The sequence below is a fragment of the Rattus rattus genome, chromosome 5, assembly GCF_011064425.1.
Source record: "Rattus rattus isolate New Zealand chromosome 5, Rrattus_CSIRO_v1, whole genome shotgun sequence".
Taxonomy (NCBI): Eukaryota; Metazoa; Chordata; class Mammalia; order Rodentia; family Muridae; genus Rattus; species Rattus rattus.
Genome location: NC_046158.1, coordinates 18,663,341 through 18,689,084, shown reverse-complemented (window position 1 = coordinate 18,689,084; position 25,744 = coordinate 18,663,341). Strand labels below are relative to the sequence as shown.

The following is a 25,744-nucleotide window of genomic DNA, read 5'->3' as shown; positions in this document are numbered from 1 at the left end:
GATCAAGGACCTCCACATCAAACCAGATACACTCAAACTAATAGAAGAAAAACTCGGGAAGCATTTGGAACACATGGGCACTGGAAAAAATTTCCTGAACAAAACACCCATGGCTTATGCTCTAAGATCAAGAATCGACAAATGGGATCTCATAAAACTGCAAAGCTTCTGTAAGGCAAAGGACACTGTGGTTAGGACAAAACGGCAACCAACAGATTGGGAAAAGATCTTTACCAATCCTACAACAGATAGAGGGCTTATATCCAAAATATACAAAGAACTGAAGAAGTTAGACAGCAGGGAGACAAATAACCCTATTAAAAAATGGGGTTCAGAGCTAAACAGAGAATTCACAGCTGAGGAATGCCGAATGGCTGAGAAACACCTAAAGAAATGTTCAACATCGTTAGTCATAAGGGAAATGCAAATCAAAACAACCCTGAGATTTCACCTCACACCAGTGAGAATGGCTAAGATCAAAAACTCAGGTGACAGCAAATGCTGGCGAGGATGTGGAGAAAGGGGAACACTCCTCCATTGTTGGTGGGGTTGAAGACTGCTACAACCATTCTGGAAATCAGTCTGGAGGTTCCTCAGAAAATTGGACATTGAACTGCCTGAGGATCCAGCTATACCTCTCCTGGGCATATACCCAAAAGATGCCCCAACATATAAAAAGACACGTGCTCCACTATGTTCATTCGCAGCCTTATTTATAATAGCCAGAAGCTGGAAAGAACCCAGATGCCCTTCAACAGAGGAATGGATACAGAAAATGTGGTACATCTACACAATGGAATATTACTCAGCTATCAAAAAACAATGACTTTGTGAAATTAGCAGGCAAATGGTTGGAACTGGAAACTATCATCCTGAGTGAGCTAACCCAATCACAGAAAGACATACATGGTATGTACTCATTGATAAGTGGCTATTAGCCCAAATGCTTGAATTACCCTAGATGCCTAGAACAAATGAAACTCAAGACGGATGATCAAAATGTGAATGCAGATCGCTCCTGAGAGACACAGCCAGAATACAGCAAATACAGAGGCGTATGCCAGCAGGAAAGCACTGAACTGAGAACAGGACCCTGTTGAAGGAATCAGAGAAAGAACTGGAAGAGCTTGAAGGAGCTCGAGACCCCATATGTACAGCAATGCCAACCAACCAGAGCTTCCAGGGACTAAGCCACTACCCAAAGACTATACATGGACTGACCCTGGACTCTGACCTCGTGAGGTTGCAATGAATATCCTAGTAAGAGCACCAGTGGAAGGGAAGCCCTGGGTCCTGCTAAGACTGAACCCCTAGTGAACTAGACTGTTGGGGAGAGGGGCAGCAATGGGGGAGGGTTGGGAGGGGGAACACCCATAAGGAAGGGGGGGGGGAGGGGATGTTTGCCCGAAACAGGAAAGGGAATAATACTCGAAATGTATATAAGAAATACTCAAGTTAATAATAAAAAAAAAAAAAGAAAGAAAACTTTGTATCCTTAAAAAAAAAAATATTTTTTGATTCAAATGTGGCATTCTTGTATGGTTTCTGTATCTTTATTATGTCAAGATGATTTTCATCAAAATGCAAGAAGAGCTTGCTGAGATCTGTGCTGGGTCAACATCTGGATCTTTCCTTTTGTAGCAATGTTGCCTATTAATCTGCATTTGAAAGCTAAATAAATAAGCACCTGCAGCATTATATTTTTGAGGGTGACACAGATTGGTTCTTCCTCTATACCCAATACCACTATTTTATTTATTTTTATTCAATGATAAGCAAGCAGATTTAATATAGGATCTGGAAGACCCATACTTTCTTCTTAAATAAGTGAAAAGTTATCTATTCAGTGGACCCTATTGTAAGGGATCATGACACCATGCAACCCAGCACTGAATCTATTCTCCATGGCCAGGTGTTGGTGCAGCAAAGGTAACCTCCATATTGACTTCCCATTGTACACTTCAGAGGATACTGATTCACATATAATATACAGAGGACTCTGTTCACACTTAAGCTGTACTGTGGTATGGTTCATTGTGATGCTTCTGATGGTCTATATGGGGAACAGTAACTTGATATCATTGTATATAATTGTAGACTCAGAGGAACTCTTTTTTCTTTATTGTTTTCCAAGTTTGTCTTCTATTATATTATTAACAATATATTGATTATACTAAAATATAAATATTCCACCAATTAAAAACATTTCCCTTCAATTAAATCATTAAAAAGTTATTTGACCATCTGGCATTATCAACATAGGCAACATGAAAAAGTAATTTTAAACTACTTTACTGAGGTATCTCAGGTCTCCCCATCCAGAAAAAACAGGAAGGAGATTAATTACATCACTGAACTTGGGAAATACCCCTGAGGACTGTAAGGTTCAGCATGTATTTATGCCCTTCTGCCTAGTGGCTGATATTTTTTTATAAAATGCCAACACTTAAAACTTGCTACAGTGGTCTTAGATCCTCTACAGAAAATGAATTTGGTACACTTCAGCTACTCTCCCAGATCATCCAGCTACACTTAGCTTCTTTAGCTGATGTCATAGGTCAGCTTGTCAGTTCTGAGACAATATCAGCATCTAGGCTGTTCTGTGACTGATCTCATTCTTCCCATTGGACACCAGAAAATGGTCATTCCCTGAATTTGGGACTGTGCATACCAGGAACATTTGGGTTTGTGTATACCAAAGCATGCAGTTAACAGGATCAAGATCATCTCACAAAATGCTACTGAGTGAGTTTTTAACTTTGGATGGCAGCATGATCGACGATGTAAAACACAGAGTGTTCTCAGCAATGCTGTTCATTGTGTAATGTATCACTGACTCCAGGATAGGGTTCTGGCTTCCTACTTAGGTATAAAATGCTTAGACCTCGGGGTCATCAAGAAAGTACAACATACTCCACTCTAGACACAAATGCCTGTGCCCTAGGCTCCTGTATTATGCTGCTTAGGTGGAGGGGATTACTTTCAGGGCACTGACTCCCAAAGGCTGTATCAATGTTTTTGTGATCTCAAAATACCATCCATACTACAGTTTATACATGTGCTCAGTGTGGTCCATGAGCCTACAGCCAGGTAGAAATCCTGTATTTACAATTTAAATTTGAAACTATTTTTAAGATTTTAGAATCTCAGAGAATCATACTGAAACATCTTGGATTGTATAAGAAATATAGTCAAGAATCCATTTTATAAACCCCTAAAATATACGGCATGAATAAAATTTAATAAAATATTTTTAATTTGACATTATTTTTTACTATGACCCATAGAATAAGTTCAGTTCTGGGATAGAATTTTGTAGTTGTGGTATCATTATGGTTCTAAAGAAATGTTTTAGATGTTGGAAAATAATTGGGAATTCAAGTTTGGAATTTTGGAGGATGAGTTGTTCATGGATATGTGCACTGGGACACTTGGTTTAAGAAATAACCTGGACAATTGGACAATTATTCAGTGCCACTCTTTTTTAAGTATCCTTAATAATTAGATATTTTTCCCTATAATGGTTTCAAGAAGTCTTATGATCATGCTTCTAATAGGCAATCAAGTGAACTTTAGCTTTCACTAATCAATATGCCCCAATACTTTTATTTTGCACACTAGTAACCTGCCTCATATAAAGGAATGTGTGTTTCTTCTTTCTTTGCTGTTTGTAGTGATGCGTTTATCTGCTGAAGAGAGATTTGGATGGACTAGATTAATTCAGAGTTAGTCTTGATATATATTAACCTTTGAAATACTTTGCTTTCTGCTTGTGTCTAATAATTGCATTAACATGTGAATTTTATTGGTACCTTTATTTGAATTCTCATATCATATTCACCTCAAGAATTGAATTTTTTTTCATTTCTTTCATAGCTTGCTATCTCTCTGATAAATATGGTTTTACATAAGGGACAGCACTATTACAGGTGGCAAGCAGGCTTATTAAAAAGTGAATGAAGACATCTAACAAGGAAGTTCACTATTAAGGTTTTTAAAGACATCTGGGAGTACAGCCAAGTGAACATTCATGTACTGTAAGCAGAACCTTTAAAAAAAATCAATACCTTGCTGACTAGGCAGTCAATGAGGAAATAAGATAAAAGCTAATGTGATCATTTGTTGATAGGTAGCTCCTAGCTGAATTGTAAGTCAAGTAAGGGACATGTTCTTTGCTGATTGATAAAATCAGATAAATGGGTAATGAAAAAGAAGAGAGAGGGAGGAACTTTTTTCCAATGTGTTAAAATAGGTGAAAAATGAGTTAAATTAGGGAAAAAATTTTAAAAATGTTCCAAAATAGCAAATCATGTCATTGAAGGCTTTACAAGAGTGTCCCTATTAATCTCCCAGTGTAAATTGTGCTTGAGTATTATTTCCCAGTGTAGAGATGTGTAAGATCTGAAGTTTAATTATAGAATCAACCATCTTTTTCACAAAATCTTGGGCACACGTTTGATATGTTAATATTTTTTGCCATCCCGGAGTCTATAGGGTTAAGATAATATAAAGCTATGAAAGAGGGAAGCTACTGGCAAGTTCTGTGATCTGCTGGTCAGGTGCTAGACTCAGGGACAAGGTCCGTAGCTTAAGAACTCAGGGCTTTGGACCAGAAGTTTACTAAAGCTCGACTTGCACCATTTACGTTGCATTGTTCTACATGTTTTTTGAATTGCTTGGAAGGATTACACAATCATCTTGCCTTATGTATAGTTCACAAAATACACAGTAAACATTAGTTTTTTAAAGTCGAAATATAAAATTAAAAGTCCTAATACAAGTTCCACAATACGTCCCAATCAATATTATGTATTATGTGTCTTTCTCTTTTTTCTTTTTTAAAAATGTATTATTGTGTTTATTTACATTTCAAATGTTATTCCCCTCCACAAAGCCCCTACGCCACCCCCAACCCAGCTGCTTCTATGGGGGTGCTCACCTACCCACCCACATCTGCCCCACTACCCTAGCATTCCCTTATGCTGGGGCATCAAGCCTTCCCAGGAACAAGGGTCTCTTCTCTCACTGCTGCCAGATGAGGCCATCCTCTGTTATATATGCAGCTGGACCCCTGGGCTCCTCTATGGGTATTCTTTGGTAGAGGATTCAGTCCCTGGAAGCTCTCAGGGTCTAGATGGTTGATACTGTTGTTCTTCCTATGGGGTTGCAACCCCAATCAGCTCCTTCAGTCCTTTCTCTAACTCCTCCATTTGGGGTGACCATGCTTAGTCTGATGGTTGCAGGCACCCGCATCTGTTTCTGTAAGGCTCTAGCCGAGCCTCTCAGGAGACATCCATATCAGGCTCCTGTCAGCAAGCTCTTCTTTGCCTCAAAAATAGTGACTGGGTTTGGTGGCTGCATATGAGATGGATCCCCAGGTGCGGCAGTCTCTGGATGGCCTTTCCTTCAGTCTCTGGTCCACACTTTGTCCATGTATTTCCGTTAAACAGGAACTATTCTGTTAAAGTTTTGAGAAGGGAGGGTGCCCGCATCCCTCAACCTGGGGCCATGTCTAACCTCTGGATACGGTTTCCAGTTTCTACAAGTTCTCTCTCCACTTTGTTGGGTATTTCAACTAATGCCATCCCCCGTTGGGTCCTAAGAGCCTCTTTCATTCCTAGTATCTGGCTTCCCCGAGTTCCGCATTCCCCATTGCTATTGAATTCCATAATCTTTCCATCTCTACCCATGCCTGATCCTGCCCCTCTCACCCACTACCTCCCCTAATTATTTTGTTTCCCCTTCTAAGTAGGACTGAGGCATCTAAACTTTGGTCTTCTTTCCTCTTGACCCACATATGGTCTGTAAATTTTATCATGGTTATTCCGGCTTTTTTCCTAATAGCCACTTACCAGTGAGTACATACCATGTGTATTCTTTTGTGAATGGGTTACCTCACTCTGGATATTTTCTGGCTCCATCAATTTGCCTGTAAATTTCAAGAAGTCATTGTTTTTAATAGCTGAATAGTACACCATTGTATAAATGTAACACATTTTTTTTTTATCTATTCCTCTATTGAGGAACATCTGGGTTGTTTCCAGTGTCTGGCTATTATAAATATGGTTGCATAGTGAAGCATGTATTCTTGTTATATGTGGAACATCTTTTGGGTATATGCCCCAGGAGTGGTAGAGCTGCGTTCTCAGGTAGTATTATGTCCAATTTACTGAAGAACCTCCAGACTGATTTCCAGAGAGGTTGTACCAGACTGCAGTTCCACCAACAAGAGGGGAGTGTCCTATTTCTCTACATCCTCACAAGCATCTGCTGTCACCTGAGTTTTTTTTTATCTTAGCCATTCTGACCGGTGTGAGGTGGAATCTCAGGGTCATTTTGGCTTGCATTCTCCTGATGACTAAGGATGGTGAACATTTTTAAGTGCTTTTTAGCCACGTGAGATTCCTCAGTTGAGAATTCTCTGTTTAGCTCTGTACCCCCCCCCTTTTTAAAAAGATTTATTTATTTATTATACACTGTAGCTATCTTCAGACACACCAGAATAGGGCATCTGATTACAGATGGCTGTGAGACACCATGTGGTTGCTATGATTTGAACTCAGGACCTTTGGTATAGCAGTCAGTGCTCTTAACCACTGAGCCATCGCTCCAGCCCGGTACCCCATTTTTTAAATACCGCTTTTTGATTCTCTGGAATCTAATTTCTTGAGTTATTTTATATTTTGGATATTAGCCCTCTATGGGATATAGGCTTGGAAAAGAACTTTTTCCTATCTATGGGTTGCCATTTTGTCCTATTGACAGTGTCCTTTTCCTTACAGAAGCTTTTCAAATTTACGAGGTGCCATTTGTTGATTGTTGATCTTAGAGTATAAGCCACTCGTGTTCTGTTCAGGAAAATTTTCCCTGTGCCCATGTGTTCAAGCCTCTTGCCCACTTTTTCTTCTATTAGTTTGAGTGTATCTGGTTTTGTGTGGAGATCCTTGATCCACTTGGACTTGAGTTTTGTATCAGGTGATAAGAATGGATCGATTTGCATTCTTCTACATGCTGACTACAGGTTGAACCAGCACCATTTGTTGACAGTGCTATCTTTTATCCACTGAATGGTTTTAGCTCCTTTGTCAGAGATCAAGTGACTGTAGGTGGTGTGTGGGTTCATTTCTGGGTCTTCAATGCTATTCCATTGATCTATCTGCCATATCTCTACCAATACCATGCAGTTTTTATTGGGATAGCTTTGTAATACAGCTTGAGGTTAGGGATGGTGAATCCCCCAGAAGTTCTTTTATTGTGAGGATAATTTTTGCTATCCTGTTTTTTTTTGTTGTTTGTTTGTTTGGGTTTTTTTTTGTTATTCCAAATGAATTTGCAAATTGCTCTTTCTAACTCTATGGAGAATTGAGTTGGAATTTTGATGGGGATTGCATTGAATCTGAGTTTTTCTTTGACAAGATGACCATTTTCACAATATTATTCCTGACAGTCTATGAGCATGGGATATCTTTCCATCATGTGATGTCTTCCTTAAATTCTTTTTTCAAATATTTGAAGTTCTTGTCATACAGATCTTTCACTTGCTGGGTTAAGTCACACTAAGATATTTATATTATTTGTGACTATTGACTTGCCCTAATTTCTTTCCCAGCTCATTTGTTCTTTCAGTAGAAGAAGGCTACTAATTTGCTTCAGTTAATTTTATACACAGCCACTTACCATATCATATTATATTAATTGTGGTGAAATAAAATATAGAAATACTGTAATAAGATATAATTGACATTTTGGAAATTCTTGCTACTTCTAGTCAATAAACGTAATCAATAAAAAAACTACTGATTTCATTAGATTAATGTCAATGCCTATTATATATGATTTTAGTTTTAGATTCTCAATATTTTTCCAAGGTTACTTTGTTTTATTGTTACCTAGTATATACTTTATCAATACATGCTTCTAGATTTGTAAGCTTCAGAAGAGAGTCAATAAACTATGACTACAGGAGCCAAAAAAGTCACCCTGACAATTCCAAATTATTTCAGAATCTCAATATTTTGACATAAAGTAAACGTGCATCCAAATATCAGAAAGTAAGTTAAACGGAAAGCAAAAGTCATTGTGTAGGTGCTTTTGGCAAAGACTAGAAGTAAAATTATCAATTCTGTTGAAACAAAGAATTTAACAATTCTGTTAAAATTTGTCAGGTGCCCTCTACTTATGTCCCTTTTGTTTTTCCTCCACGGATTAAGTTTGTCTGCTATCCTTATTTAATCACCCTGTTTCCCCTAGCATTCCCATGACTATCCACTTCTGAATATTCCTCTAAGATATTAATTCAGTCTCCAATGCTATGCCCCTCAGAAAATAACATAATTCAGTGTTTTCCTATGCCCAGCTCACATCCCAAATTTTGTGTTTTTGATTCTTTTTATTTGTATTCTCAACTATAGCAATATTAGCCCTCTCATCTTCCCTTTAGTTCTCTCAACAGGGTTTCTTATGTGCTAATGAGCTTCAAACATTCTTGCTAGTCCCTCACTTGACCTTTAGCATATAATTTCAGCAACAGCAAGACTTCATTCCTGTTTCTACTATTGCCATACAATCTCAGAGCTCACAGCCCTGTGCTAATGGTAGTAGACAGCAATGCACTCTTGCTAAAGTATCTTAAGTTTAGTTCCCAGAATTACAGTGAACGTGCAAAAAAGTGAGTGCAAGAAGTATATTGAAGATATAATTCTACAAAATGTTAGTAAGGTTGAACGGAAATAAAATCTGGGAAGGGAAGAAAGTTTATAGAAAGTATAGTCATGAACAACTTACCATTGAAATGGTCTATCCTACCAAGAAAATTTGAGAAGCAGTGCAGTAATATTGACTACTACAAATAACTTGAGAAGAGAGGAGAATGGACACTTTATTCATTATGCCAATTGGGTGCTTCAGAGAAAGGAGGAGAATTATAGCTTTTGAAAATGATTTCTGTGCTGGACTCTGGAGGAGTTGAAGGAGGTTTTTGTGTATTTGTCTATAGGCAGGTCATGCACATAACACATACAATCTAAACAAAAAAATATGATTAAGTGCTTCTGGCTACAAGTATCATAATCTTTACACTGTGTTAGCCAAAATATCTCACAATGTTGTCCCTATGCTCTTTCTACCATGTTTACCAAAGGAAATATTTGTATTGTACTGAAATTATAGTTAAAAACACATTAACCTTAAAGGAGACAAAAATCAACAACAATAAAAGATAATCTCAAAAAAATCTGCATCAACTGTGAGGTGTATAAAGCTTCCCAGACATGGGTTATGTATAGGTATAGTCTAAGACCTAGCTTACACGGCCATTCAACACAATTCATAAATGTCTTTGTTGATTTCAGGATGATTTTTATTTGGATTCTTAAAATATCACTCTTATTTTCAGTTTTCTGCTTGTTTAACTAACTAAAATATAAAAATAAAAGGTGTTCTCATATGGAGACCTTAAGTAGGTCACCAGCAAATAAGACTGGCATGACAAAGAATTTGCTAAGCTATAAATTTCTTTCAAGAGCCTCTTCTCTGACAGAAAGTATCATACTATTTAGCATTGTGCACCACAAGGATTATGGCTTCTGTGGTATTGCTGGTATGAAAAACATAAACTGTGTTCTAGATATATACTAAATGCTTTGCCTGTGAGGACAAATGTATAATTAAATGCTTCCCGGGATTTTTTTCTGAGTAGATGGTGAAATAATTTAGTATAAAAGAGGTATGAGAAAGAAACTTGAGCACTCAGTACTAGAACTACTGAAGGCTGAAAATATTAGCATTTTGTGTCGTTTACATACAAAACTGAAAGCATTTAATGAGAAAGCTTCAAAATCTGAGTATTTTGGAAGTTGAAGGCATCTTAAATATGTACACATGTGTGTTTTGATAGGGATGTTGTGTGTGTAAGATGGTGTGTGTGTAAGATAGTGTGTGTGGTCTGGGAGGGTGGTGTGTATGTGTGTGTGTGTGGGTGTGTGTGTGTGTGTGTGTGTGTGTGTGGGTGGGTGTGTGTGTGTGTGTGTGTGTGGGGTGGTGTGTGGGGTGTGTGGTGTGTGTGTGTGATGTGTGGTGTGTGTGTGGTGTGGTGTGTGTGTGTGTGTGTGTGTGTGTGTGTGTGTGTGTGTGTGGTGTGTGTGTGTGTGTGTGTGTGTGTGTGTGTGTGTGTGTGTGTGTGTGTGTGTGTGGTGTGTGTGTGGTGTGGTGTGTGTGTGTGTGGTGTGTGTGTGTGTGTGTGGTGTGTGTGTGTGTGGTGTGTGTGTGTGTGGTGTGTGTGTGGTGTGGTGTGTGTGTGTGTGTGTGTGTGTGTGTGTGTGTGTGTGTGTGTGTGTGTGTGTGTGTGTGTGTGTGTGTGTGTGTGTGTGTGTGTGTGTGGTGTGTGTGTGTGTGTGTGTGTGTGTGTGTGTGTGTGTGTGTGTGTGTGTGTGTGTGTGGTGTGTGCATGTGTGTGTATGTGGTGTATGCACTCATGAACACACACAAGTAGAGTACAACAAGGTCTGCGACATCTTGTTTTGTCATTTTCTGCTTTATTTCTACGAGACAATTTGTTTCACTGGACTTGTACCCAGACTGGTGCCCTGCCTTCTGGAGAAGCAGTGAGTATCCTTAAGACTGAGTCAATTCTTCCATCTGATTCTAATTCTTAACCAAATTCCTCTGTCATAACTGGAATATATATTTAGTAGAGAATGATCAGATGATTTTTTAACTTTCAGTCAAAACATAAAAAGAGTAAACCTTGCTTCTATTTTGTAATCCTGTACATCTTTGTTAAAAATAAGTCTTTAATCATCTACCTTTTCTTAAGATAAATTTGACTGCCACTACACTAGGTTACATGATTGACTTAAATATTTACTATATGACCTGTAGGTATACACTGGTTTTGTTTTGGCTTCTAAAATAGATAGTATAGCTGTCAGATTCTTAATATTGATTAAATAGAACTATAAAAGAGCAACAGAAGGAAGGAATGATTTTTTTTTTGGCTCATTGTATTTAAGGTGTCTTTATATCTTTATAGATTTGTGCCTGCAGTGAGACTAAATGTCATGGTGGGAACTTGTGGTAGAGGAAAGCCTGTCTGGGATGGATGAAGGCAGACAAAAAGGGAGGGTGAAAGAGAGGAGAGGAAAGAAAGGGAAGAGGAGAGAGAGGAAGAGAGAGAGAGAGAGAGACTTCTTCTAAGTTGGTCCCTGCCTCCCTAGCATTCCGTTCCCTTCAAACTGCCATCAAGTAATAAATTCCTCAGGGAAATTATCCATATCTCGAATATCCCTCACTAAGCATTTTCTCTGCAATGACCATATGACAGCCCGAAGGTAAGCCTTGAGTGTGTGGATCTAGTGAGGACAGTTTGTATCCAAACCTTAACATACAAGATAAACCACTAGGGTGTAGTAGAGCTATAGTATGGCAATAGACACAAGATTATAAATCAGTGAATGTATTTTCACAGGCTTCTAGGTAAGTATCACTTTCTACACTCCTTAAATTGACTTAGCCTAATAATAAGATATTGGAGTCCACATCTATCAATTTAGGTGCTTATTAAGTGTCTACCTTATTACTATTGCTCAGTAACAATGGGTTCACACTTAAGGCAGGCTGAAAGTTCAATATGGTATATATTTACCATTTCCAAGTTAGAGTAGATAAGAAAAAATAGTCAGAAAACCTTAACAAATCCTCCCTGAATATACTTTATTCAGCACGTCATGCATTAGAAAGATTCTAGTCAAGTCTTTCACTTTCAGTTATTTCTACTCTTCTTTGCTGCTTCCCTTTGATTCCAACTGGAATCTGTTCATGAGAAAGTGTGAAATCACTTAGCTCTTCTGACTGTCAGAATCAGGCATCTTGCATAGCTGCAATCAGCCCATAATTTAAAATATAGGCTCAATTTTTAATTATCTTAAAATGAATTTGCTGTGGTTTTAAAAGAACACAAAGTAAGTATTGGAGAAATATAGGTAAGGCTATCTGTTTGTCACTTAGTTGTATGGATCTCTGTAGAATTGCTGGAACATTATTACCTGAAAATGTAACTGATGTTCCAAGAGGACTACAGAGAACCTATGCCTCTATACTATGGAAATTTGATTCTGATCCTTTTGTGATTCAGAAATGCAAATCTCTTTGTAAAATATTCCTGAACAATTTGTCTTTCTGAGCAGAGGGAGCTGAGTGGAGTAGCAAGTATTTTGTAGATAAGATAATAGACAAGAGATGAAAATATTACTACTTTACTTTCTCCTATACTCAGTTCATAAAATACTACAATATAAAATCTAAACATGAAATTATAAAAATTCTTCTCTAGAATGATAGCATTATGGAATTCAATTTGACACTTTCTAAAATTAGGTAATGCAAATTTGAAAAGTTCCCACTGACAATTACATTGAAGTGACATGCAATTTAGAAAATGTCATTATTGGAGTTTCTCCAGAGCTGACTCATTCCAATTCACATCTTTATAAAAAATTATGCTATTTGTCATTGGTTTTACTTGTAAGCCTACCTTGTTACTACCATAATGATAAAAAGAAAAAAAATCCTTGGATCCCAGATAGATTATCTAAAATTGGAATTATAATAGCCATATATCCTTTCACTTCCTCTGAAAAACTGGATTGTATACATGAGTGCTTGTTGAAGAGAATTATCCCAGTTGATAAGGGAGAAATTAACATGAAATTAATTTTCAGAGCCACAAAAAAAAAAAAACAATAGAAACCTGAATATTCTAAATAAGCAATACTTTAGTAGAGAATTTCATGTAGACAATGTGCTCAAAAAGGATTTATCCAATAGAGAGATAATATCCAAAATATATAAAAAAACTAAAGAAACTAACCACCAAGAAACCAAACAACCAGGTCAAAAAAAAAAAGAAAAGAAAAGAAAAATGGAATATAGATCTAAACAGAGAATCTCAAGTGGCTGGGAAGCACTTAGAGAACTGTTCAAACTCCTTAGTGATCAGGGAACTGCAAATCAAAGACCCTAAGATTTCACTTTATACCAATCAGAATGGCTAAGACCCAAACCTCAGGTGACAGCACATGTCAGCGAGAATGTGGAGAAGGAAGGACACTCTTCCATCGCTGGTGGAATGGCAAATTGGTACAACCACTCTGGAAATCAACCTGGAGGTTCCTCAGAAAATTGGAAATAGATCTACGTGAAGACCCAGCTATACCACTCTTGGGCACAAACCCAAATGATTCCTTTCCATTTGTGTTCCAAGCCTTATTTGTGATAGCTAGAAGCTGAAAACAACCCAGATTTCCCACAACAGAATAGACACAGAAAATGTGCTGAGTGAGGTAACTCAGACCCAAAGGACATGCATATTATGTGTTCACTAATAAATGGATATTAGCCAAAAAATTCGGAATACCCAGGATACAATCAACAGAACTTAAGAAGGTTAGCAAACTGAAAGGTCCAGTAAGGATGACGCGGTCTCACTTTGGAGGATACGAAGAAAGCGTTCATGGGGATGGGGGAGAAGGAGGGCGGGACCTGGGTGGGAAAGGGACAGGGAGGGGAAGACAGGAATGTGATCAGGTGTGCGTGTGGGGGAACAGAACTGAAGCCCTGAGGGCCAACAGAAATAATGAAAACAGGCAACCAACCTCAGGACGCAGGAGGTGGGGGGACCTTCTAGAATGTACCAGAAACCTGAGAGGTATAACAGACTCCCGGGACTCAAAGAGAAGTACCTTAGATGAAAGACCCTACAGTGGGGAGGGACTTGCAGAATCCACCTCCAGTAGAAAGACACAGCATCAAATAGATGGATGGGTTGACATCTCATAGTCAAAAACTCTGACCCAGAATTGTATCTGTCTAAAAGAAATGCAAAATCAAAAAATGGAGAAGAGTCTGAGGGAAAGGAGTTCTAGTGACAGGCCCAAATCGGGAGCCAGCTCAGGGGATGCGCCAAGGCCTGACACTATTACTGTTACTATGGTGTGCTTCGAGACAGTAGCCTAACATGACTGCCCTCTGAAAGGCCAAACAAGCACGAAAGCGTCAGACTCAGATATTTACACTCAACCAATGAACAGAAGCTGGTGACCCCGTGGTTCAATTAGGTAAAAGCTGAAAGAAGCTGAGGAGGAGGGCTATCCTATAAGAAGACAAGCAGTCTCAACTATCCTGGTCCCCTGAGATTGCTCAGCAATGGAGCCACCAACTAGGCCGCATAGAGCTGATATGAGGCACATACACAACAGAGGACTACCAGGTCTTAACTCTGAGAGAAGATGCACCTAACCCTCAAGAGACGTGAGGCCCCAGGGAGTGAGGAGATCTCGTGGGCTGGGAGTGGGAATATCCTCTTAGAGACTCGGGGAGGTGGGTATGGGTTGTGGAACAGGCAGAGAATGGATCCGGAGGGGAATAAAGACTGGACTGTAAAAAACAAAGAATAAACGAAGGCACTATTGCTTGTGACAAGAAGTGCCTACTGACAGGAGCCTGGTATAGCTGTCCCCTGAGGGGCTGTGCCAGAGCCTGCCCAGTACAATTGTGGATGAAAGCAGCCAGCCATTGTACTAAGTATGGGGACTCCAATGTAGGAGGAGTTAGGGGAAGACTGGAGGAGCTGATGGGGTTAGCAAACCAATAGAGAGAACAAAATCAACCTGACCTCCAGTCTCCAACAGGCTAGACCACCAACCAAAGAGTACATATGGAGTAACCTACGATTCCAGCTGCATATGTAGCAGAGGATTACCTTATCTGGCATCAATGGGAGGTCACCCCCTTTGTTCTGTGGGGTTGATGCCCCAGCATAGAGGAATGCTAGGGCACTGAAGCAGGAGTGGGTGAGTGGGCAGGTGGGTGGGTGGGTGGGAGGATGGAAAAGCACTCTTATAGAAGCCGGCTGTTTGTGGGGGAAAGGATAGGTACTTTAAGCGGGAAGGGGGATAACATTTGAAATGTAAATAAATAAATAAATAAATAAATAAATAAATAAATAAGCAATACAAAAGAAAATAAAAAGAGAAAAAGTAGATGACTTACTATTATTACCTCCAACAATAGAAAGTTAATTGTCCCATCAAGTAAATATTTCACTTAATGGTTTGTAATTTAAAATATTAAACAAACAACCCTGATAAAGACTTTGAAGGACTCTCAAACTTCCTTCTGAAGATTTACATGCTAAGCCTTCAACACCTGCAGTGCTTCAGCATTCTTATCTGCCAAACATCCACACTACAGCTTACTGAGCTCTGAGAACTCAATGGACTTTCCTGGCCCACATTGAGATGCTACCACAATCCTCCACACAAAAGGTCAGGTCTGTCACATAATACTCCATTCCCGATATCAGTTACTGTCTTAACTAGGGTTTCTTGGAAATGAAGTGTTTATCTCATAGCCTGTCTGTTGTCCTAGGAAATTATATGTTCTGAAGCACAAGCCATGGAGACACAGTCGTTAGCTGCTTGGTCTCCATTGCTTTCTCAGCTTGCCTTCTTGTAACACTTACACCTGCTACTCCAGTTGTAGCACTTTTCACAGTGAGCTGGACCCAAACGCATCCATCATCAATCAGTTGTAGTATTCTACATATTATTTTAATATTCCCTTTCCAGTCCATAAACTACCTATCTCATACCTCCTCCCTGTTCTTCTATGAGAATGTGTAGTTTTCTGTAATCATCTCCATTTGCTGGAAAGAGGGCTGGTAGCTATACTTATCTCTAGCTATAAAGGGACGTCTTAAAATACAGTAAGGAATCATGAGGTCCTTTCTCAGATCCATGACATAACTAGCCAAGAGAAGCTGCCTGGTTTTCCAGTACCAGGCATGATTTCCCTCCTGTCGAATGGACCTTAAGTCCAATTAGACAAATTGCTGGTTGCAATCAACATGTGAGTGTTTTTTATGACACCTTTTTGCATATCTTGCCCTGCTGCAATTGTTGTGGTTCATGTATGCTGCAGTTGAAGTAGAACTGTTGAATCTTTTTCTTTTTTCTTTCTTCCAACTATTATTTTATTTTTATTGGTAATTTTTTATTTACATTTCAAATGTTATCCCCTTTCCTGGTTTCCTGTTCATAAGCTCCCTATCCCATCACACCTTCCCCTTCTTCTATGAGGATGTTCTCATAACAACCACTCACCCCTTCCTGCCTCCCCACCCTAACATTCCCCTACACTAAAGGGTCCAAGAACTGTTTAATTGTTTTCTTCCCTTAATAATTCACATAGTCCTTTTTCTGGAAGTATGGAAACTAGACTCCAGAAAAGATGTTGTTACATAATCTGAGTTCTGTGTCCAAAGTATACAGTCTTCAGCAGTAGAGGTCCTCCTACAAGAATGATCTATATTGTACTGTGGGTCAGTTGGACTACCCTAACCAACCATTAGGAAGGAATTTTCTGATGCTTGGTACTGGAGTTTTGTCAGCCTCTGGCTCTTACTGAAAGCATTATCAGTAAAGTGTCTAACTTTAGTTAAGATACACCATATACATATATGGTATAAATATAAACTTTGTATACACAGACATATAATATATATATATATACATTCATGTATCAATAATAAAGAAAAGGTAATTAACGTGAGAATAAAAGGCACCAGAGAGTTTTAAGATAGGTTAGCTGGAAGAAGCAAAAAGGAGAAAAGGTATAGGATCGAATAGGATAGAGTGATATAATTCAATTTCAATTAAAGGCACATTAAAATTATCAATTAAAAAATGCACCTTGGGTTTGTCTACAGGCCATTTTGGTGGGGTTAGATTCTCATTTAGGATTCTTTTTTCCACAATGACTCTAGCTTGCTTCATGCTGACCTAATACTCTTTATCAACTTAATTTTCTACGTATTATATTGCTACTGCTTTTTGAGGTCTGTCTCTGAACCCCCTCCTATCATAAGACAATAAAAGTGCTCTTTAAATTCCATATAATTTTATAGACTTGGTATCATTTAGGCATAATTTAGGTACACATTAAGGAGTAACTGAAGTAAGATTGTAATTTCAGTAAGATTTGTTAAAGAATTCTTCCTATTAAATTGAATGGAAATTTTATTGGAAACTCACTGAGCTTAGGTATTATAATTCTGGAATCGTTCATTCAATATTATATTCCCTTAATTACCTTACTTTTATTAACAATGCTTTAAATAATATATCACACATTCTCCTTCTTTTTCAATATTATTTAATTACCCTATACCAATGGTGTTTTAAAAGACATCTGAATTATATTTATATCCTCAAAAATAACAATAGAATTATGATATTTAGTGAATCAATTCTGTATAAAGTTAAAGAAAATGGTCAGTATAATAACCAAGAGTTCAAATCACTGGATACAGGACAGCTAATATCTCCTAGAAATTGTTTAGTTTCTTTCAGCAATTCTTTGTAATTTCCTTTTCCTTTATAATGAGTTTACATATACATATACATATATGTTATATGTGGATGGATTGCATATTGCATTACTTTCCTATATTCATTCAGTTTTTCCAGGCTCTGTTGATTCCTTTTGTTCAAAGGGATACTGAAATATCTCTTTCATTGTTGCCAGGACAATTCTCCAGCTTTTGCTCCTCGGGACATCATTGTACTGTCACTGACTTCTTTTTTCACTTTTCAGAAGTATGTATATGCAAAAGTAATGCAGTATAGAATGCAAACACTCATTGTCTGCCTTGATAATCCCTTAGTCTACTTCTCCAAGATGACTATATTTGTAGCAGTACATCTCAGTATAGGAGAACTGGTAAGAAGTTGTAGATCCTGTAATATTGCTGCTATTTTCATGATGCTTAAATGTGGAAATTTTTGTGCCAGTGCAATTGAAATCTTCTAATTAATGATGAAACACTTCACATAGTGAGAATTGATGTTCGTGTGAAGTAATGCAGTGCCAAGGTGTGGGTGTGTGTGCGCGTGTATTATTTTATGCCCAGTGTTTGCTTAATAGAATCATCAAGCTGCCTTTAAGAAATATTGATTTTACATGCATTCTATCCTAGTGATTGTGATTTTTGGTATGAGAGAGGGTTTAGACAAGGCAAATTTATAGCTTTTTTCTTTGCCATTGTTAGTATTTATGACTAAATTTGAAAAATCTTAGAATCAACTATAGCACAAGATTTTGGGAATTTTGGGAGAGAATTTTCTCGGGGATGGGGAGGAATTTAGGTAGAAAGAGACACCTAAATTATTATACCTAGATGGCACAGTTGCCACCAACCACCAGAGACCACCAGAAATCTAACTTGTGTGCAAAACAAAGGGTCTTTATTTATGCTATAGTTTAGACTCTCCAACATTTTCTAACTCAGTGGATGGTGTGAAATGTACTAAATTGGTATATGCCTTGTTTTTTTCTCATAGCTGTAGCAGAGTATGGTACTTTCCAACTTGGCAGTTATATGATTGGTTAACATTTGATTGGTACATTTCTATTGGTTACTAATGATTTCAGCTTGATATGAACAATGGTTACTAGCTTAGTCAATTTACTTTGAGATATTAGGTACTTTTCCCTTAAAAACTGATTGGTTGTCGATAGACGTAGAGTGGCTGTATATTTAGGATAATTATGTTTGTTGCCAGGGTGACATGGTTCTTGGAACAAGTTGGTATTTTTCTAGTAACTGCATTTATTCTAAGAGTAAGTTAGTCATAAAAGGAGTCTTGTCACAAAAAAATATTGTTCAAAAAAGCAAAAGGGGGTTTGTAATGTTAAGTCAGGTTCTTCATAAACATGAATGTCACACTCCACAAACATGGGCCTTGAACTATATATAGGAGGAGAAAGTACTCTGAGTGCCAGTATTCAACTACTTGCTTCTAGATAATGGATGCTGTGTTATGAGCTGCTGTGTCCTCCTACAGAATGTCTTCCTTGCCTTGCTGGACTGTGAACCCAAAATATACTTTCCAATGTTTCCTTGAGGTGTATTGTCAAATGCTTTGACACAAAGGAACATAACTAGTAGAGGAAACAAGTACCAAGAAATGAGGGGTATTACTTTGAATTGCAGAAGGGATTTAAGGTTTTGAATATTTCAAAGATTTTTTTCAACTCTTAAAGGCTATGGGAAGAGGGAAGCAGAGGGGAAAAGGGAAACATGACCAAGTATTGAGGATGAACAGGATAGAAGTCCTAAGGACCAACAGAATAAATGGAAATATGCACTACTGGGGGCGTGGGAGTTGGGGGGTGACCCTCTAGAATGTACCAGAGACCTAGTCAGTGAGAGGCTTTTAAGACTCAAAGGGAGAGGCATTAGCTCTTAGATAAAATGTCCAACAGTGGAGAGAGGGAACTTGTAGAGTACACCTCTAGTAGAAAGATTGGGCATCAAGACAAGAGATGGGGTTGCCATCCCACAGTCAGAAAGTCTGTCACAGGATTGTTCCTGTCTGGTCTGGCCTCAGAGAAAGAAGATATGCCTAACACTCAAGAGATTAGAGGCCCAGGGAGTAGGGAGGCCTGGTGTGTGTGTGTGTGTGGGGGGTGGTTGGGGACATCCTCATGAAGATAGCAGGGAAGAGAAATGGGATGAGAAACTGTGGGAGGGCGGACCAGGAGGGGTAGTGACCTGACTATAAAAAAGTAAAGGTACTACTACTACTACTACTACTACTACTACTACTACTACTACTATAACTACTACTAATAATAATAATAATAATAATAAGAAGAAGAAGAAGAAGAAGAAGAAGAAGAAGAAGAAGAAGAAAAGAAGGAAAAGAAGGAGGAGGAAGGAGGAGGAGGAGAAGAAGGAGGAGAAGAAGGAGGAGGAGGAGGAGAAGGAGGAGGAGAGAGAAGAAGAGAAGAAGAAGAAGAAGAAGAAGAAGAAGAAGAAGAAGAAGAAGAAGAAGAAGAAGAAGAAGAAGTAGAAGGAGAAGAAGAAGTAAAAGAGAAAGCACTAGGAGCATCAGGAACAGTAGAAAAAGAAAAAGCAAGAAGAAGAAGAAGAAGAAGAGGAAGAATGAGGAGGAGGAAGAGGAGGAAGAGGAGGAACTTTTGATTATGAGATTATGGAGACAAGAGGTAGAGCTTTACAGATTAAAATTATTGTGTTCAGGAGTGGGCTTGTGTTGGTTAATATTTATTATCAACTTGAACAGAAAGAATTTCTTAGGATACAAGCCTATTCACTGATCTGGGAGTGATTTCCTAGAGTGGCTTAATGGGAGTTCAAAAACTCACTCTTAATACTGGTATTGTCATCCCATGACCTGAGATTCTGGGTGGCACACAGAAAAAGGGAAACTGAACACCAGCATCTATAGCTTTCTTCTTTCTACTTGTATATAGATTGCGACCAGATGTCTCATGACTCTGGCTTTCCATCACCCCTATCGTGGAGAATTGTACCCTCATAAGATTTGTCAAATGAACCCTTCCTTCATTATCCAAGTTGCTTTTATAATACATTATATCAGACTAATAAGAAATATAAGTAGTATATATAGTGATATACATATGTATGCATATGTACTTTAGTGCATACATACAATCATGGAATGTTTCAATTATTTCACAAGGCTACACAGTTTGCCTTTATATAGTTTTCATATATGTTATAGCTGAAGTTTAAATATTTGAAATTAAATATACATGGTCTTATATAAATATCAACTACATTTTCCCCAATATTATGCCTTCAGAGGGCATTCCACTGAGATCTACCTTTTTAAATTAATTACTAATGATAGTTCTAATACCATAATATGAAAATAAATTTAAACTGATTATGAGGAAATTCAAAAATTACTAATTCAAACTAAAAGTAGGCTAAACTTATATTTTCATTAGGGAGATTTTTCATGCCTGCTGCTAACATAATTTTAGATCACACTGCTAATTTTCTGTCTGATTCTGATATTTTTATGTATTCATTTACTTTTATAATACAATCTAAAGTTATTAAACAATGTATGTTAACAGATAAAATTAATGTTTAAACAGAGAGCCATATTCAAGAGGAGTTTTTAATTGCCAAAATAAAATAATTATGCAAATTGTTCAGTACCGAGGTTCATTTTTCAGTCATTAATTGAATTCTGATATTGCTAGCATATTTCATTGTTGGCTAATGTGTGTAGAATACTATATTAAAATTCTGCAGATTGTAAGTCAGTCTTTAAATAATAAACTAAGAAAAACATAATATAAACCACTAAGCACAGCTCCTGCTGTTGGCACAGGTTAGCTTTGGAGCAATCATACTAGCCAGCCAGGAAGTTTAGAAGTTTAGAGGAGAAATACAGACGAACTTTTCTCCTTTTTCTCTCTCTCTCTCTCTCTCTCTCTCTCTCTCTCTCTCTCTCTCTCTCTCTCTCTCTCAGAAAAAAAATTTAAATTCGATCATGAGAATTCCTTCTGTAAACTGTTTCTGGAGCACTAACTGAATATAATGCCCTGTTTTGCTATTGAGCTTCTTTGTAAGACTGGAGAAATTACTTAAACTTTCTGATGCTAGTGTTTCTCTTTCATTTAATTAAAAGCAATAATCCTTCATTAGGATATTATGAGAATAGAGAGTGTTTGTTTTTATTGAAATGCTTAGCCAGGAGCAGGGCTGAGTTCAGAATATTTACTGTTTAATTTTCTAAATTGTGCCTAAATCACTTTGCTTTTCATTAGCAATCGGAGCTTAAAGTTTACACTGCATTTTTGGAATGGAGAGTGACAACCCTCCCCAGATGCACACTATCACATTTAGTTCACTTATTTTAGAAGTCTGAAAACATAAAGCATTCCTGCCAGTCTCAGGATTAGCTCTCCAACTCAGCATTTCATAAATGTGACAAATACTAGACATTGTTCTAACCATAAAACGGGGGAAAAGGTTGCGTATCTGGCCCCCTTGTTTCTAGGCCCATGGGTAGTAAGATGTTGAGCAAGAACGATAAGGGAGTAAGGACGTGCCTAACCTCCTGCAGTCCATAGACCCAGGCAGGCAAGGAGCTGGAGACAAAACATACCCTTCAAATTCAGGACCATAGTGACCTACTTACTCCAAAAAGAACTCTATTCTTAACAACCTTTTGGCTCTGGGCATTGCTGATGAGTTTGGCACCCTCGTGATCCAATCACCTGGACTGGAGTTCTGCCAACTGAGGCCCAAGCCTTCAGTATGTTAACTTCTCCAAGAACACTTCCTATACCTACTTCAACAACGATTGAGGAGTTGATCTATCTGTATCTTGAAAGAGAAACATGTCCTTAGCTGGCCTTTCACCTTATAATTGTTTCTGAATTTATAATATCTTGATCCTTAACATCCCAAATCAGTCCAAACCATCGATCAAGGTTAATAGCCTCACCACATTGTTCTTTAGAAATATCTGAGTTTACTTTCCAACAAAAGGGAAAAGCAATATAGCCTTGTTAAATCATAACCAGCATTGGAGCACAACATCATGTTCTTACCCAAAGAGCAGTGAAAATTCAAAGGCGCCAGTTTATACTCTGCACAGTTAGATACCGCATTTGAGTATTGTAGAAACTCTCCTTGAAATTTATGTTTCCATTGTTTATTTCTCTCACAGGAATTTGAACTCAACTTATATAAAGTACTAAATCAGGAGTGAACATAGACTTTGTTACAGCATTTGCCTTGCTAGTCAGATGTATAGAAAGTCTTAAACATGAAAAAGTTTCTGTTGGTTTTGTGTACAGTTAAAATCTTGGTAATATTTCTCCTTAGACTGCAGGGAATTTGTACACAAATTAGATGATATTGATGTAGGTCAAGCATCCCAAATTTGTAAGTCTAAATTCTGAAATGGTTTAATGATTACAAAATTGTGATCATGACTTTGATGCCATGAAAAGAAAATTTCACATCTAACCTCACGTAGCAGATTCAGGTCACAGCTCTATAAAAACCTTCTGGGAATATGTGGTGTGTGTGTGTGTGTGTGTGTGTGTGTGTGTGTGTGTGTGTGTGTGTGTGTGTGTGTGTGAAAATAAAGTAATTTAAGTTTATCCTTGGAAGCCATATAAGAAATAAATTATTATTCTTAAACAGTTATAAACATCTGAACATATCAGCAACATAAAGTTTTCCTCATCCTAAGCTGTTGGAAAAGAGCACAGTCAACATACAATAGTTTTGTAAGTGGATCATAGCCAGGACTGACCAATAACATGCAGCTAACCACAGGCATTTTATATACATATCGATGAACAGGTAGCTGTACAAGGATAGTATATAATTATAAACTCTGTGTGATTATAAGGTTTTCTGAAACAGGATAGAGTAACTCCACAGTTTTATTAATGATAATTTGTTATGTTACATTATTTGGAAGTGGAAACAGAGTGGATATCAGAAAGAATAGTAGAATTTGGGACAATGCTGACATTATTTTTCCTGACAAACTGGTATAGACATAGCTTGTTGTTTAATTGATTTCTAATTAACCAATTGTAACATGGAACAAGTGCAAAAGGTCAAGTGGTCTCAGTACTGAAGCTCATTTCCTCCTCAGAATGCCTCTCAGTCAGTAACTGAATTACAGTTGATGAGACGTGATAAGCTGTGCATTTCTGGACATGCTATACATTGACATTACAGTTAGACCATTGTCAGGATGTCTTAATGGAAAACAAACACACAAATGCTGGTTCTTTTATTACAGATAAAAAGACTTGTGGACCTCATGAATTCCAGTGTAAGAACAACAACTGTATTCCAGACCACTGGCGATGTGATAGTCAGAATGACTGCAGTGATAATTCTGACGAAGAAAACTGCAGTAAGTGAATCTTGCCTAATGACCTTCCAAGTCTGTCAGCCCATTCAATAAACCTAATGGTAATTTTTATTTCAGCTAAGGTGATATTGGACCTCTCTGTCCTGAAGCTCACATTTTTATACATATATTCACATTTGGACAGAATATTCAGAATAAATTGACCTGACTCTTAAAGGATAGAATGATTGGAGTGCTTACCCCGGGAGTGATTTTCTTTCAGCTCTCAGAATTGGTAGGAGAGTATCATGAGGTTTAATACAGCCCATTAGTATGCAATGAGGAAAGCCCTTGATGCAAGTTCATACAATGAGCTGACTGATGTGCAGACAGCACAACACATATCATGTTTAACGGATGCTATTCATTCCGTTTCTGCCTCAATCCTTTTCCACTACAAATCCACTCAAGAGAATCTTTCAGTGAGTTATCATTTATCCTCTCTGGAATCGCAAACACCATCTGCATTCAGGATGCTTTGCTCAGAAAATAGTATAACACTGATGGCATCTGCTTGGTGAACTTTCACGCAATGAATTTAATACTAATAATTATCCAATAATCCTATTTCATAACTGAGGCAGAGTGTCTGTCATTGAGCATTATTTTCTCAGCAAAATTCTTACCAATGCTTTTATATATCAGGAAAGTGTAATATCAACATAGTTAAAAGAAAAAAATTACATTTGTTAAATATTTATATTTTGTTCCTTTCTAAAAGGATTTGAAGCAGATGGATAAAAATAATATCTCCTTTTCATTACATTGGATTAATAGTATTCATTCCCAGGACGCAATGACAGAATTTACATAACAATACTTTATTTGATGGAAGGCCTGTAGTTGATGGAGTGAAAACCTTAGAGAATCTCTTGGATAATTAGTCTGCAAAACATGCACTAATGTTTTGAATATATTTTGGAGGAGTGGGGATTATAGCTGACAATCCAATCATTTCAAATAGCTGAATGTAGGATCACCTGAAGATATTACTTTATATATGTAATCTCAATGGATCTAGCTTTTTAAATGTAGAAAAAAATTACATAGATTTATTAGGGACTTAGATTCATTTAATCAGCACTTAAAACCACATTTATCTAGAAGGAATTTAGGTATATCCTGTGATTAAAATAAAAATTAGATTAACGCATGATGATACTAATGAAAAACCATTAAATTTAAATATAAGAATGTACATGCCTAATGCATCAGATATTTCTTAGATTTTTTGATGTTCTTAGTCTTAATCATTTTGATTCCTCGAACAAACACACTGTTTTTAAAGATACTGAAAAAAAACAGGATAGATGAGAAGTAATCTTGGAGAAAACTTAGTGAAGTTTCCCTTTTCCCTCCTTGCCTTTTTGTCCTGCTTGTAACTAGATATTAAACCAATGGAATTTTGCATTCTAGGCTAATTCTTTATTACATTTTACATTTATTTTGAGTCACAATTTCACTAAACTGGTCAAAGTGGCCTTCAATTCACTTTGTTGTTCAAGCAGCTCTTGGATTTATGATCTTCCTGCCTCACCACCCAAAGAACCTGGGATTAAAATCTTGTATCACCAGGCTCAGCTAAGGCAGATCTTTGCCCATTGAGTTGTTGAAATTATACAAGAAGTTAGATTATTGTTCTAATAAGAAATGGAAAAGAAGAACAGGGGTTGAGATAGCTTGCCTCTGAGTCAGCTGGGCTTCCCAAAACTGTATGAAAATTTTGCTCAGAAATTTAGAAGTCACCTTATGGCAAAAGAAAAGTGACAGGACTCTGAGTGTCCTAATCCCTGAAACATATCCATCAAAAAAGAATAAAGGGGCTGGGAGGTGGTGCATGCATTTAATTCTGAAACATGGGAGGCAGAAGCAGGTGGATGTTTGTTAGATAAAGACCAAGGCTAGCCTGCTCTACAGAGTGAGTTCTAGGATTATACAGTAAATCCTTGTTCTGAGATAAGAAA

General features: G+C 37.5%; 1 protein-coding gene across 1 annotated transcript in view; it reads left to right on the top strand.

The window, feature by feature from the left end:
• Window positions 1-25,744, top strand: part of LOC116900103 (low-density lipoprotein receptor-related protein 1B) — a 274,149-nt gene that overhangs the window by 136,757 nt on the left and 111,648 nt on the right. The window contains exon 25 of the mRNA XM_032901881.1: window positions 23,667-23,783. Within this exon, the coding sequence (XP_032757772.1) occupies window positions 23,667-23,783 (117 nt within the window). The remainder of the gene's footprint in view (window positions 1-23,666; window positions 23,784-25,744) is intronic.